At 28.8% G+C, this 17370-nt stretch overlaps 1 protein-coding gene across 3 annotated transcripts in view; it reads right to left on the reverse strand.

Moving 5' to 3' along the window:
* The window catches only part of LOC124819281 (uncharacterized), a 21526-nt gene extending 6555 nt beyond the window's left edge, over window positions 1–14971 (reverse strand). Inside the window, exons 1-7 of one of the 3 annotated variants that reach the window (XM_065817500.1) lie at window positions 14841–14971; window positions 14568–14639; window positions 14241–14439; window positions 13848–13976; window positions 13535–13699; window positions 13168–13344; window positions 12750–13044 (exon numbers count right to left, since the gene is read on the reverse strand). In XM_065817500.1, the coding sequence (XP_065673572.1) occupies window positions 12833–13044; window positions 13168–13344; window positions 13535–13699; window positions 13848–13976; window positions 14241–14439; window positions 14568–14639 (954 nt within the window). In that variant the 5' untranslated portion in view covers window positions 14841–14971 and the 3' untranslated portion in view covers window positions 12750–12832. Of the gene's footprint in view, window positions 1–12749; window positions 13045–13167; window positions 13345–13534; window positions 13700–13847; window positions 13977–14240; window positions 14440–14564; window positions 14640–14840 lie in introns of those variants that run through there. The other 2 variants (XM_065817498.1, XM_065817499.1) reach the window with 2 other exon arrangements.
* Window positions 14972–17370: the final 2399 nt, after the last annotated feature.

A 17370-nucleotide genomic window follows, 5' to 3' on the forward strand; every position in this document is an offset into this window, starting at 1 on the left:
AAGAACATTGAAAAAATACATAGACGTTTGTACACACACTTTCTCATTCTTGGTTATACACTTCATTTGAACAAGGGCGTGGCTCTTCTAACAACAACATCTACAACCCCCATGGGAAGGTTGTAGATGCCCATTACCATGGGAAGTTGCAAAATATTTCCACTCAAATGTTTTGCTATATTGCAAGGATAATTGGTTGAGTAATATTATAATAAATTTATTTTTAAATTCTGATGATGGGCTATTGGTGAAAAGAGTTTCAGTATCATTATTACAGTTTTCAGACATAAGCATTTCATATAGTTTCCCAATAAATCAGTAAACACTATCTTTGCCTTTGTCTCTAGTGTCTGAACAGATAAGATATGACTAGATTAAACTTTTTTAGGGATTTTTTTACTTTGTTTTTGCATTGAAGACAGTTTCCAAGCCCACAAGATGAATTAAGTTACTATGACCAACAGAGGGTATCTACCACCACCATGAACTAATATAGGTGATGCATAATGCTTTGAATAATAAGCGAAAATTCTCATTTAGTTTGCACTTACACTGGTCTGCAGGTGTTTCTTTCTATATTTTTAGGCCTTAGCTTACAAAACATAGGATTGAAAAATACAGTGAGCTTTTTTCAAAAATATTGTTAAAAAACATTTTCTCAGCTTTTTTTTCTTTCCATTTTCCCACACTGTTATTTCATCTTTAAGACCGGGCATTGTGATGGCGATGTCTGTTCTGTAATAAAATTACCAACTCACTCTTTTCGTTAATACCACTCGATAACTTCTTTTCTTTTTCAATTATTTTATTAAAAATAAACCCGACATTATTTGCCAAACTTTGTACAATAACTTTACGTTTAGTTGGAGATTTTGGCAGTGTTCTTATTGATTTTAATAAAGCTTTTCCAAACGTCTGTCTATATTGGGGAGGACTGCAGTTATTTAAACTTGAAGATATTGATTCATTTAATTGGTCTTTCATTTTCTGTCTAATTTAATTTGTTTTCGTATTCTATTTTTTTCTTTACATGAATCCTTTTCTGTACTGTTTAGTTTTGCTACTTTCGATTTTCTTAGATTCTCAACCCTTTCATTTTCTGTAATGCAGTATTCTTTGACAGCTTTTCATTCTTCTCTAACGTTTTTTAATCTCTCAGCTTCAAACATTTTTATATTCATTATATATTAACTTAAAACAGCAAACTATTAAAATTTACAAAGACCTTAAAATCACTTATTTATAGAATTATTTAATTGGATCTTTACAAGCAAATTCAAACTGAAAATAACTTTCAAAATACTAGGTCGTTGTTTTCTTGTTGAATTTAATTAAAAAAAATTGAGATTAATTTAAAAAAAGTAAATCAAATCAGTACTATATTTATGTTAAGGGCATTTATATACACAATATTTTTATCATGTAATATTTAAGGCTTTGTTGCAATCCACATCAACTATTTATTTCGTGGTTTTTTGAATTTAATATTCTTACTTGTTAAATGTCACACATATAACATTAACAATAAAACTACGTTACGTGTGTGACCAAACTTTTTTTAATTTCTTTTAGGTATATTACTACAATATAATTAAATTTTTTTTAAATTTTGTTTCTTCAATACTTTTTGCTTATAACTGAAAATATTTTTGAGAAATGCATTTTATTTTGCTCGCAAACTTTTCGTTGTTTTTGTTACTTGTGTGACATCACAAAAAGGGTATTTATGAAACTATGATATAAGTTTATAAATTTTTAAGTTTTTTTTTTAAATTATATAAATAATAGTTATGATAACGCTTTTATGCAGTTAACACAATATTAGATATTAATGGTGATAAATGAACAATAATACAATAACATTAAACATGGTTTCACTAAATTGAGAATCGCCCTATTGTGGTTTATCCTCCTTAAGCTAACCGGCTTGCCTTAGCCTTGCCTTGCGGAGGCAACGTACGTAGATCAGCAGATGACAGGTTTAACTCTTTTAGGGAATAGTGACCTGCCTTAGGCTAAGAGTTAGTGAATTTTGGAAAATAGGAAATAACAATCGAAAAGCCAGAAGTAATCAAGTTAGAATGATAGCATAGACAAAAGCAGACATTCCGGTTATTTGAGAAACACGAAAACTAAGATAAGTATCTTCTATTCTCGCACATAAAAGTTTTACAGCGCATTTTTTTACTCTCAAAACACAATTACTAAAATAGTTGAAATGTATTTTTTCTGCAAACACATGATTAGTATAACGTACAGACAAACGAATCTGGACGTCTTAATACTCAATGTAGTTTTAACGTAATATACGGGTTTTTATCTATTATAAACATTTATTTATTTTAAAGTACTTAAGTTTTAGCTTACATACTTTAAAATAAATAAAGTTCTTCCAGATGGTAAAATTGTTCAAATAATGAAAACACCGCCTATGTTAAAACTCTTGTATTTATTGAGTATGTAATCAGAAAACGTTGTCTTGAACGACTGTGTTAACCTTGAAATCATTTGTGCTGAACTCTAGGTATTATTTTATTAAAACACAGCAGGTAACTCATGTCTTTTCTCCTAAGAATATTACTCACATTTAAATGTGACATTTTATTGAATGGAAAAGTAAAAGACATACAGTTATTCAAAAAGATAAATATACTTCTATATATTATATACGAGTAAAACATGTGTTTAGATGTTTATCGCTGATGTTATTTTTGGACTTCTCTCGCAATTAATTGCTTTTCCTCAAAATGACATGCAAACTGTAAGATTTGATTTAACTAAAACGGTTAGTTATAAACTAAAAACCTTCAAGAGGGGTTTATTTTGTTTCATGTTTAGGCTCTATTTTGCCCGTCATTAGCAACATAAATAAGTTTCTTCTTCTTTTTATTTAATCATAGGAAATTCTAAACTTTCAGGCAACTTCGAGATCGCTAGTTAATCTCATTCAATCTGCTGATAAATAAGTTGCAGATATAATTATAAAAATGTCAAAAAAAAACAACAACAAAAACACCTGATCTCTATGAAGAAATGACACAATTGTTATTGAGTGTATCGCTCATGGCAAGACCATCACAGCTAACGGGAAAAACGCCACTTTTAGTAAAGAAAAAACTAGTTTATATTTTCAAGAGCTGTTTAATTGCATGTACTTTTTCAAAAACTTGTTTTATATCATAAAACAATGAATTAAAAAAAACTAAAAATAACAACTTTGAAATAAGGCAAAGTATAAAATGAGGTAAATTTGAAAGTGACGTAAACTTAAATAAAATTAATTTTTATGTTAATAATCCTTTAGTTTTAATTTAAAATTAGACGTTTTAAAACTGGATTGAAATTAAAATAGATTTTTATAGTTAATGCAGACCCTACAAAACTTGAAAAACCTTTAACTGACAGGTACTCTCGATTTTGTTGAGCTTGCCAAACGAGTTCAGCAATGTTTTACAAAAACCATAACAACTTTATTTGCGTACTCTAATGGTGAGTTGTTATATAAAAAAACTTCCGATGTTTTAAATAAAACAAAAACATGTTTAACTTCTTTTTAATTTATAAATGCACTTTTTTAAATTTACATCACAATGTTACATTAAGTGCTCAAAAGTTTTTAAAACCTACAATGTATATGAAATAATACATACCACGTCTTATTCCTTAATAGAATTTTAAATTCCTTGTAAAGTATCATTTTAAAAAGAAAAACATAACTTTTTACTTTTTTAGTGTTATGCTACTGTGATCAAAAAGTAAGGTGAATTTTTTTATAAAATGAAAAATCTTTATTTATTCTTCCAAATCTGTATCGTCCCCCTCAAAATAATCCCCCCCCCCGGCCCCAATGCACTTTTGCCAACGTTTTTTCCAGTCTTCGAAGCATGCCGAAAAGTCCTCGGTAGGGATAGCCTTCAATGCGCGTGCCGATTCACGTTGGATCTCTTCAATGGACTCAAAACGATTTCCCCGGAGTGGTCTCTTGAGCTTTGGGAACAGCCAGAAGTCACACGGTGCTAAGTCGGGCGAATACGGTGGTTGTGGAGCAACATGGGTAGAGTTTTTGGCAAAAAACTCACGAAGAACTAGTGCTGTGTGCGAAGGCGCATTATCGTGGTGCAAAATCCAAGAGTTATTGGCCCATAATTCCGGTCTCTTTTTGCGAATAGCTTCACGCAAACGTCGCATAACGCTTAAATAATATTCCTTGTTGACAGTTTGGCCAGTTGGAAGGAATTCGTAGTGCACGACACCACAATAATCAAAGAAAACAGTCAACATGACCTTGATTTTTGAGCGACTTTGACGTGGTTGCTTCGGTCTCGGCTCGCCTTTTTCACAGTATTCACTCTATTGGTCGGTTGTTTCAGGGTCGTATGCGTAGACCCAAGTCTCATCGCCAGTAATAATTTGTTTGTAGACGTCTTGATAGTCAGAAAGCATTGCTTCACACGTTTTAACGCGACGCTCTTTTTCAAAGAAATTGAGAAATTTCGGCACCAAACGTGATTTGAGTCTTCTGAGGCCCAAATGATCCTTCAAAATCGCTTGCACTGACCCAAATGATATTCCAACCATGTCAACAAGGTCTCGAATGGTTAACCGACGATTTGCAAGCACCAGTTGTTTGATTTTGTTGATGTGGCGATCATCAATCGAAGTCGATGGTCGTCCGGAGCGTTCCAAGTCATCAACACGTTCTTGGCCTTCTTTGAAGTCTTTGTACCACTTGTAAACATTTTTTTGAGACATAGTCTCTTCACCGAATGCCTTTTGCAACATTCGATACGTTTCAGCAGCAGAAATATCATTCCGCAAACAAAATTTAATAGCACTTCTTTGCTCAACAAAATTAGACATCGTGAAAATCGCCGAATGCACTTTTGGTACTTCAGAAACAAGCGTAAACAAAAAAAAATAATTATGAGTTTGACATGTAATTTGGCGCAAATGTTAATGACATTCCTACCAACTTAAAAATAAAAAAGATTGGACGACTCGAATAAGACGGGAAGTTTAAATTAAAAATTCACCTTACTTTTTGATCACAGTAGTATAAATTTTATTACAAACATTTATAGCTTTTTTCAATTTTGTGATTTTAGGTAACTTTCCATGCCCAACAGCGACTTGCTTAACAAATGGAGATGAGGCAAGAAATTTACTTCTTTGAGCTTTCCTCTTGCTAAAATTAATTATTTTTTTAAAAGTTGCGGGAATTGAAGATAAACATGAAAAGCATCAGTAATTGCAGGTTTGGTCGCTGCATTTGAAGTTAACAATATTTTCAAAACGGTTGCTGTGATATAAGATGTTGTAGAAAGGTACTATTAAAAGCATATTTAAATTTTGAAAAAGCTATTAAAATAAACCAATAATATTATTTTTTGTACTTACTGTTTGACTCTTAGCGTAAGCAATGTTGTTGCTTGAATAATAAAAATGCCTTTATTTTTTAGTTTGGGCAAAAGTACAATCGGCTGTGGGCAAATTGGGAATTCAAGATGCTACAATTAAAGAGATGCAATCAAAGATGCTACAATTATCAAACAAAGCAAACCTCAAGTAATAGATACCCTTCAAAACTTCAAAAGAATTGTGTTTGATGCAGCTAAAAACATGGTCATTGAAGTTAATTATTTAACTTAATGCAGTAAATAGAGAATGTACAAATGCAGTAAAAACCAGAGTTAAAACAATCGAGGTCGATGTGTTTTGAAGTCGAAGCTTCGACGTCGCTAAATGTCGTGTGTGAACGTGTTTCGAAATCGTTAAAAGTTGTATAAAAATTTAACTAAACGGTTTTCAAAATTGTATTACTTCAAATAAAATAGACTTTTGCGGTTTTTAAAATCGTAAAAATTTGTCTGAAATTTAGTTTGACGGTTTTCAAAATCGTATTACTTCAAATAAAGTATATTTTCGCGGTTTTCAAAATCGTAAAAAGTTGTGTAAATTCGAAAATGGCGTGTTTTAAAGTTGTTTAAAATTTCAAGAGGCTTTCAAACTTGTATGTGGCTGTACTAGTACTATTATGCTCTTCCCTTCTATTCTCCTGGACTCCTACTCTATCTCTTAGATTTGGAAAAAATCACAATCGATGAGAAGCTACCTATGTTCAGGTTCAAAGACACCGATATAAACTAAAGTTAAGTGATAACTTGGTTGGTATATGCTAGCAATCTCTGTCCTTCTAATTTCTTAATAGTAAAAATTTGAAGTATATACTACAGTAACATTACAGAAGAATATACAACAGGTATGCTAAAACCCTTGCATTTATTTAATAATCATTCTAGATTTCAAAAATCCAATTTCTTAAACATGCCAAAAAACATTTGCATATTATCGATTATCTAATCAAAAATGATCCAAGCATGCTACCCTTGTAAAGAAAATTTAGTTACCCGCTTTTAGTCTTTCATTCTCATTTTTTTGTGCTAGTTCTTGGCCTTGGGAGCCCAAATAATGTCTGTCTTGTCTTTCCAGTTCAACAACAACAACAACAACAACAACAACAACAACAACAACAACAACAACAACAACAACAACAACAACAACAACAATAAGATGTTTATTTTCCTCAAAATTTACAATATAATTACAATAATATATTATTGATTATAATAATAATGTTCAATGTTTGCAAGGTTACAAGATTTTAAAATTCGATGTCTGATTGTACATGTAACATCTTTATATTTTATACCTATAAAACAGAAATATATCATGTGAGCTCTAGTTGTGTCTATTTGACAACACTAACAAACTATTGAACAATGATAAATAAACCATCAGCAATGAATGAGACAGCATTAGATATCAACATTCTCAATAGCATCACTCAACAACGACTTATAAAGCCTATCAATACAAACTCCACTGTCATTAATTCTACAACATCTTATATCACAGCAACCGTTTTGAAAATATTGTTAACTTCAAATGCAGCGACCAAACCTGCAATTACTGATGCTTTTCATGTTTATCTTCAATTCCAGCAACTTTTAAAAAAATAATTAATTTTAGCAAGAGGAAAGCTCAAAGAAGTAAATTTCTTGCCTCATCTCCATTTGTTAAGCAAGTCGCTGTTGGGCACGGAAAGTTACCTAAAATCACAAAATTGAAAAAAGCTATAAATGTTTGTAATAAAATTTATATGTATATATATATATATATATATATATATATATATATATATATATATACATATATATATATATATGTATATACATATATATATATATATATATATATATATATATATATATATATATATATATATATATATATATATATATATATAAACATACTTTACAAAAAATTTCTAGATCAAAAATGTGAATACAAAAAGTATATCATTTACTAAAAAAAAATTGTACTATGCATCTTTTTTCAGTAACAACGTCAATAATGTAAAGAATAACTGGAAAGGAATTAAGGAAATCATAAACATCAAACCCTCTAATTATACTAAGTCTTTTAATCTCAAAATCAATGAAAATGTCATCTCAGATCATACCAGTGTTGCTGATATATTTAATAATTATTTTGAAACTATTTAAGACGAACTACTTAAAAATACTGTTTCATCTAAATGTGTTTTTAATAACTTTCTTAAAATACCAAGTACTAATTCTTTTTTCATTGATCCCGTGACTGAAAATGAGGTGGTGAATCTCATAAATGGTACTCTAATAAATAACTAAAACCTTGGTCCCAATAGTTTGCCAACGTTTCTTCTATAGTTGGAATCTCACATAATCTCCAAACCTCCACAAATCCAGTTTACTCTATTAAATACCTTGGAATCAAAATAGACACTAATTTATCTTTTGCATCGCATCTTCAAGACTTTGAAACTAAGTAGATCGAATGGTGCTTTAGCTAAAACTCTTCATTATGTTAATCATGAAACCTTGCTTATTATATACCATGCTATTTTTCACTCTCATATCAGATAATATGCCAAGTTCGGGGACAATCTTAGCAGCTTGCATTTTTAAGACTAACTTATCTCCAAAGAAAGGCTCTAAAATTAATTTATTTCCAACATAATAATTTAAACTGTAGCATACTCTATTTTTAATCTAAAGTCCTTAAATTGTGTGACCTTATTCAGCTATCGAATTGCCAATTTGTTTGGAACCAAAATCATAATAGCCTACCTCTTATATTTATCAACTTTTTTAGTTATAGGGAAAATTGTAACTATATTCTACAATCTGCCTTCAACTTTAAATTACATGTACCTAAATACCAAACTATTCATTACGGCTATGAATCCATACAACATAAAAGCATACAAACCTGGAACTCCCTTCCAAACTAAAATCTCTTACATCATTCTCAAAATTTAAAACTGCTCTCTTTAACCATTTTTTAGAAAAATATTGTTTATAAATCTTATAACTTTTTACAACTTATTATTTATAACCCTAAGTTTCTATTGTGATATATTACTAATTTTAATATCATTTAATAAATTTATTATTTTAAACTGAAATGTTTTAATAGTATTCTCTTTATCACTATTGTTGTTATTATTACTATATTTTTATCATAATGAATATTATTATTATTGTTATTATTATCATTACTAGTTTTATACTATTGTTTTTATATTAATATTGTTATTGTTATTATTATTACTATATTAGCATATACTTTTTATAATCGCTACTATTATTTTTAATCACTATAATCACAACTAATACTTTTATTATTCCTACTTGTATTATAATAATTATTATTATCACCATTTTATTTTTATTGAGTCTGACAGGTGTTTACTTTATATTAGTACTAATTACTATTTGTAAATATCCATGACATAACAACTTTATTCGGAATATATTTAATTTGATTTGATTTTAAATATAGTAAATTAATACTAAATAACGTCGTTTTTAAAATCCTTGTTTCAAAATTATTACTATTTTTAAATCATAGATTTGACTAGTAGTGTTTTTCTTTTAAATGTGGCAAAAACCTTAAAACACCGCTAAAGTTATCCTGGTCCTATAATTTTTAACTTACTTGGATGACATTGAATCTGAATTTAAAAAAATTCCATTACCCAAAAGTTGTTGTAATACTACCCCTGCCTCTGATTACTACAACTGGAATGTTCGTGGTAAAATGAAAGTTTCATAATGCTTTAAGTTTGTGCCCAATGATTTGAAAAAAAATAAAATCCTGTTAAAATCCTGCTATGCGAAAGATGTCCGTTTTCTAAAATTTTTTATTTTTTTATTGTTAGTATCATTTATAAACTATTAAAATCTTTTTAATTCTTTTCTGCTTGTTTACATTTGCAATCGTTTACAAAAACAAACAAAGAAGAGGCTTCTGAAAGAAGGTTATAACGATCATATCATCAGAACCTTTTGCATGTTTAAAACTTTTTTACATCAAAACATAAACAATAATAAAAAATTACAATAAATCGTGTAATAAATTGAAAACTTAAATTATATCCCTAATGTATAAATAATAAAAAAGTTGGATCTTATCGTCAGAACCTATAGAAGAGTAAATATATATACACAGTAAAAACAGTACATCTTTTTATAATAGGAAAGAGAAAATATAATAGTCTTGAAACTAAAAAGACATGTAGGCATCTAATTTCTAGTTGAATGCTCTTCTGCGGTTCTCTGTAATTAGACATTAATGACTTCTGGAAGTATCTCAATAACTTTAAAAAAAAAAAACTATATATGTCAGTTTCAAGTCAAAAATCAGGGGTGACAACATCCCCGGCGGGTCGACCCTGATTATGAATATTAATAAAATGTGGGGGTGCGCGCCACTCCACCGTCCCCCCCCCCCCCACTATTTTTCTAAAAGATCTTTTTTTTTTTTTATAGAAAATTTTTTTTTTTTTTTTTAAAATGATGATTTTGCCCCTCCACTTCAAAACTCGTGTTATCGGCCATGCAAATGTTCTATTGAGTTTATGTTTTTACACAACACTACTACTGTGAATGAACTACTCTTGACTAGTATAACTTATTGATCTTTTTTTAGCCTACGTAGAGTAACATCTGAGTATGATACGGAGAGAAGTTTTACATTCTTACTAAAATTAATTGAACTTTAAAGTTCCAGAATTTTAAATCAGTCAGGCAGTTGAGTTAATAAAATAGCTGTGCCCTGAAATGCCCCATGAGCTGTTGTTGCTGTAGGGTTGTGGTCAATATTAACAGCTAATAGTTGTTTTCGAAATTGTTTTTCAGCTTCAGAAGACACACAACTTTACCATTGTTGTCTTCATTATCTAGTTCAGTTGTCAGTGAAAGTATACAATCATATAACACGCAAACCAAGATGAAATGGCATATAAATAAATGATTGTTTTTTTGTATGTACATGCACAAGCAAACAGGGGTAATTGAGTTTTTTTGTGATTGAATTTGTTTAGTGTAATGTATATATATATATATATATATATATACATGTGTATACACTATTATATATCTGTTTACATATATATTAATTTCAAATAATAACTAAGTTACAACGTTTTATTAGCATTCCCCTAATCAGGCTTCATCCAGAATGTGAATTTTTTTTCTTGAGAATTAATTCAAGAGTTTTATCATCCATACCTTTTTTGAGTCCTTTTCTGTTTATATTATTATTAAAGATGTGAATTTGTAATTGGTATAAAACTTAAGTTTTATTATTAAGGTAGTTCATCAGGAAATAGTTTTTTTTTTTAATTTAATAAAATAGTTCCAATTAGGTATATAGGTAATATTTATTTTGTAAAGAAAGATTCTAGAATCTCTGCACATAGAAAATAGGTCAAAATTTAAATTTTACTATCACTATTAGTACTTTTTGGGGGGATATGAGCAATAACACTGTAAATATAGTACCTTATGTCTTGATTTTAGTTTATTTTCTAGATCTGAGTGATTACTGCAAATGCTGAAAATTTCAGCACAATATCTTAAACCAATCTAAAAATATCTTGTTCCACATAAAGGTAAATAGTGAAAAATGACAAATTGAGAAAACAACATTTAAAAAATAAAAAACGGTCTAAAAACTTCCAGAAGCATACGATTTTTTAGCTTCAAGTTCTTGTTCTTTATCAAACCAGCCTTTAGAAAACCCTCTCAATTGAATTTTTCTATTTTTATTGATAGTTCTATCTTTTCTCTCCATATTACTAACTCGACGTATGTCCTTTTTCAATAAACCGGTTATAGTCTTACCACTGTGTACAATATTAAGATATACAAAAACACGTTTAAGACCAGATGTTCCTTCATTAAAATTCAATATAGCTGAATTCATTCCAATTTCTAGGGTACCTTTCTTCACAAATACATTTTTGGCACACTTAGAACAAATAACATTACACCCTTCGTCACAACTTTATGTTTCTCCATGAACACACTTTTTCAATAACTGGGCATTGCTTAAATCGTTGAAATCACTTAATATTATTTCATGGACCCATATTGATAGATTAACTTTTGGTTTAAATTTATCATTTCCCTGGTCACTTTCTGATCTTTTTCACTTACACCAACTTTCAGATACTATAGAACATAAAACATGACGACGCGATTGCAATGGAAATTGGTACAGTGAAAAAGTACTGCTTTGATGTTCTTTTTCATCTGGTATACTTTTTGCGTATCGTCTAACTTGCCATTTTTAGCAGTTTGGCGATTAGATATTATAAAATAGTTTTGGATTAAGTTCACTGCTTTTGCTGTCAAATTGTTTTTTCCTTCATACAATCTTTAGCAGCAGAATCATAGCCAACTTTGATCAATTAATGATTATTTTGAAAAGCATTTCCATTCATTCAACTAATATTTGCTATATAAGCAAAACGACTCATCGGTTCATGACCTTGACCTTGCGAAAAGCAACAATCATTCATAATTTAATGTCAAATGCACTCCTGCCTCTATTTTGTGTGTTTTTGTCCATAGTATTACTTGTAAAAGTGCACTACTCATAAGAACAAGACGTATATTTGATTTTCAAACAATGTGAAAACCCCATTCTCTTTGAACCGTCATTTTTTATAGTTACTCCATTTTGACAATCTGGGCAGCTACCAACTTGCTTCTAAGTTTCATTGAGAATAGGAAAATGCATAATCATATTAAAATCATCTGAACTCTGTTTTTCATTCAACTTAAATTAGCTAAGCTTCTTAGCACTACCTGATTTTTTTAATTAATTTGTTTCTACTATTTTGATATCTCATGCTTTTTGAAACTTGCTCCCAGAGAATCTTCTCTTAACTTTTTTTACATGATTCTTCTTATTTCCCATTACTTTTTATATCAGCTAAAATTAAATAAATAAACAACTAAAATCCATTAAGACCTTCATTTATAAAGATATATTCACATATAAAGTTCTATCACTTATTTGTTTCTTATATAACACTAAAAGTAAATGAAGTTTGCTTATTTTATTGCAAACGGACTGACTTGGCTATCATACTTGAATTCAAGTTTTTGAAAAATATCCTAAGTATAAAAAAATAAGCCCAAAACAGAAAAGAAAGGTGTGTTGCTAGGGGCCGTTGCTATGCAAAATATATTTGACCTCCTTATTTAAATCTTAAGTTAAATCTTTTGTGTTTAATATACTAAAAAACAGATTTCAAAATTGAACTCAGTGGTAATTAATTGTCCTAAAACAATTTAAACTGAAAATTTTTTACTTATTGCTGCTTTTTTAAAATTGGAATTGGGAAAGATAAAGAAGCAATATTTTTTTTTGATTTTTTCGTTTGCAATAAATTTTTTTTTCATAATACAAGTTTTTCAACTATTTATTTCATGCGACATTAATCTGATAAACCAGTTAGTTGTCCAACAATGACTTTCACAATAGCTCCGTTTACTTCAATGACAATGTTTTTTGCGGCATCAATAACAATTCGTTTCAGGTTTTGAAGAGCATCAATTACTTGTGGTTTGCTTTGTTCGATAACTTTCATTGTGGCATCTTTGATTGCAACACCTAATTTGCCAACAGCTGATTGTACTTTGGCCCAAACTAATAAACAGATAAAATGTTTTGCCTTAAATTTTTTATAAAAATACACACTATCCTGCTGTTTTCTTAAAATAACACTTTTTATTTTTCATTAGTAAAACATATACAATTAGGTTTTCTTACTATCAGAAATTGCTCTTTTAACAATTGGTTGATCGTCTTTCAATTCCATAATGGCTGAAGTAAAATCAAGCTCTGCAACTTTTTCTGCTGACTCAATTTTACTAATAGCAGCTGGTGTAATTTTATTCTTTAGTTTGTCAACTAAGTTATGAACTTTGTTTCGAATGTTTTTCCACACTAAAAGTAAGCGTAAACAATCTTGTAATGTGTTACACATGAAAAGTATATTTGAGTAAAAATTATTGCAATTCAATATTTTATGTCAACCTACTTTTCTTGCATTATTTTAATAAATAGGAATTTTTTTTTAATTAATTTATTTTTGAAAAAATATTTTTCTGAATATTTTTTTAATTCAACAACTCACGGTCTCCATTAACTGGTAACATGTTAATCAACTCTTCAAGTTTTTCAGCGAGCAGATCAATGCGATTGTGGAAACGGTCAAGAACTTGAACGACAGTGATTCTAACTATTGCATTGGCATTCTTAAATGCATCAATAATTAGGTTCTTTGTATCTTCCCAAGATCCTAAAAATATTGACTGCTTAAAAATCAGCAAACGTTTTTGTTGTTTCTCTAAGCTTAAATTTTACTTACCATTAGAATAAGGAATGGAGTTGTATTGTGTTTACTTACGATCGGAATAAGCAAATGGAATTGCAATGGGTTTACTTACCATCGGAATAAGCGAATGGAATAGTAATGGCTTTTGTGAAACCTTCTTGTACTTTCTTTGCAAGTTCAACAAAATCAATGGTGCCTGTTACTTGTAAACTTTCTAGATTCTTTAACGTTTTCATTAATTCTAAAAAGTGAAGTGTAAACATTCGTTGCGCAAACCTTTTTTTTTGTCCAGAAAAAAACTTAAATTAGCTTTCTTACTTAATGGTAAAAAAAAAAAAAAAAAAAAAAAAAGGTAGTAATTATGAAATAAATAAATATAAAAACATGAATTATATGAATGTAAAACCTATACTGTCTCATAAATGTTTTTTTTTTCCTGATAATATAAATATTGCACTTAGTGAACATTATCAGTTTAAAAGAGTAATTTGAAAAGGTGTCATACGATTTAAAATTTCTTGAAACTTTTCCTTTGTTATTCCTTTGTTTAAAGTAATGTCGCCATGGGTCAACAAGGGTATAAACTCTTTGTAAAGATCAGCTGTTTTCTCAGCCATTTTGACCATAATATCAGCTACTTCTTTATCCGCAGTCTCGACAAGATTGATCAGAGATCCAGTAGCTGCTTGAAAGTTAACACTATCCTAAGATGTTGCAAAATATATTTTTGTTACTTTAAATGAAACTTTTAACAAATAGCTCTTATGCAAAGATAAAAAATGTTCTCCTAGAACTCTTTCGATAGTCATTACAATTAATATAAACTTACTACTTGTTGAAAATCATTTTGAGGAAAAGCAATGGTTTGTGAGAGAAGACCCAAAACAACAACAGCGAAGATCATCTAAAAACAAGTTATAACAATATGTATAAAATGCTGATAGAAAAAAAATATATCTTTATTTAATTGAATAAACGTATATCGTAAATTTGATTGAATAAACCATTATTATTAACTGTAAACCATTGTTCTATGTTTTAAGCGCTGCATTATTTTTTACACCTAAATTCTTAAGCTACTGCATTTAAGTTTTATAAACATTACCTTTTCTGCACGCTTTGATATGTTAATACCTTGCTCTTTCCACTATTAACGCAACGTTTGAGGATAAAATAGACTAAAGATGTTAGAATTTATGCAAATGTTATTGTGGGCGGCGTTGTAGTTGTTTGATCAGTTTTTCCAGGTGACATCTGAGTTTTAACTCATATTATTTTTGGAGTAGGTTTGTTGACTTAGCATCATAAATACTAGCGACGCTTGTTAAATAATTTTTTTTGGTAAAATCGTCGAATTTTTATAACTCTATACCAATCATCTAAAGTAACCTTTTGTTTTATTACTTGTTACACTCCGTAATTACTGACATATAATAGTTTAGAGGAAATTTTATCTATTTTATTATTTTTGATTAAAAAAAAAATATATTTTTGCCTTTATTATATTAATTTTGGTTAATTAAGTTGCTCCAAGAAGATCAAACGGTCTTATGATAGAGCACCGCAGAAGATATGATACATATATATGTTAAATATATGATTAGTAAATTCTTTTCTTAGTTCTATAAAACAAATAAAAACATAATAAACATATAATATATATAAAAATATAAGCTACTTTTATGTCTTATACATTCAAATTATATTAATAAAATTTAAATATGATTGTATTATATTTAAAATAATTGTTCTATATTGTTTTAAAAACATTTTATTTATTTTATTTTATTATTTTATTTTATTGTTTTAGAAACATATTATTACACATAAATAAAATAATTAAGCTGCCTTGTGATTTTTTTCTGATTGAAGTTTTATTTATCTGAGTTTTATCTGTAGTCGAGAGGCATTAAATGTTTGAACAAGCCTGTCAAATGAGGATTTGTAGAAATTTCTTCGCACTTTCTTTATGGCGTTGAGTGGGGATGTAACAGAAGTGTGTTGGGGGTGTCTGAGTGGGGACAAGATGGAGAACAAAACGTCTTTTGAATGTAATTTTTATTGTTTTATACGTCTTTTGAACGTTTTGGACGTCTTTTGAACGTGAAATAGACGTCTTTTTAGGTTCTGCGCCCACTTGGGTAACGGAGGTTTAAAATTCATGTTATTCCAATAGAAGCAAACGTAGCAAAATACGTTCTTTCCGGCTCCAGCAATTTCTAAATGAAAGTTATAAACTAAGATTTAAATTTAGAACGATTTAAATTTAGAACGTTCTATCGAACCTGAGAGTGATGGTTTAAGGAAATTTTTTTTTTAGTGTTAAAAAGTTAAGCTCAAAAATTTGTTTAAAGTTTTTATAACTTGTGAGCTTAGAATTTTAGTTTAAACCTCTGGCTCCAATAAATCTCTGTTACACCTCCGATACAACTCAAGTGTTAAAGCAACTAGACAAAATTAAAGGAAAAAAATACTAATTTGAATCAGTTTTAAAACAACACTATTTTATCAAGCAGAACTACTTGCTTTTTTTAAGTCAATTAACTTTAAATTGCAACTGTAAATTTTTAAAAATTTTACTCTTTATCTAGGGACCTATAAATTCAGGTGTGATTTTGAATATAATTGGCTAAGTAAAGCTCTTTTGAGGTTACTACTTTTTATAATTTTTTTTCCCATCTTTGTTTTAAAAACTTTAAGAAAATAAATATTTAAACAAGCAAAATAAATCTTAGTAAAAACTTTATTTTCTAAAAATGTTTTTAGTTTTTACCAGATGTTTATTTAGACCGTCCAATGGTATAAATATTTCAACGAGTCTCTTATATAAATTTTAATAAAAAAACTTTGAATTTTTATAGATTTAAAAAAATTTGAAAGAAAAAATACAACCGAAAAAAGATTATTCAAAAAAAAAAAGATATTTACTTTTTCTTTATTATACTGATCAACACATATTCGGTTGCCGGAAATAAGATCTGATTTTAGATTTTATTTCTTGGTAAGTTAGAACCTATGCAACAGAAGCATCTTGTACGTGCATTAAGATTTAAAGATCGTTATAAATCATGCAAATAAATAAAATTGGGGTTTTAAGCTCATACTGCGCCTTAAATCTTTAATTGTAAAATGAAAATTTTGTCTTCTACAAATTCAATATTACTCTCAGATATTTTTTTTTTGAGAATGTTTTATGTTATAGAAATAAAAGATACGGAAGCCCTTAATTCAAATCAACTAACAAATCTTATTTGTAAGCTGTTTAGGAGCCGTTGAATAACGGCCCAGCTTATGCATCTCCATAATTCGCTGAGGAAAGTTTTGATAAATTTAGAAAAAGTATTTTCCATTTACACCAAGAGTTTTAACTAACTGTTTCATAATTTCCAGTTTTATATTTGAGGAGAGAAAGGTAATTTTTTCACAAGGTTTTTAGGTAAGGTAAAGTTTTCACAAGTGACTTTTTGACATTACTTTACATTTCAGGTGTCGTTTTTTATTTCTACTGTCTCAAAGACTCATAAAAAATGAAAACTTAGTGCGTCCACTTTGTTCACCAAGTAGAATGCTTTTTTTCTGTTTTTTTTTTAATTTGTTACAACATTATTTTTTTAAACTGGTGCTTTATTCATTTG

Source organism: Hydra vulgaris, chromosome 14, assembly GCF_038396675.1.
Source record: "Hydra vulgaris chromosome 14, alternate assembly HydraT2T_AEP".
NCBI classification, from domain to species: Eukaryota; Metazoa; Cnidaria; class Hydrozoa; order Anthoathecata; family Hydridae; genus Hydra; species Hydra vulgaris.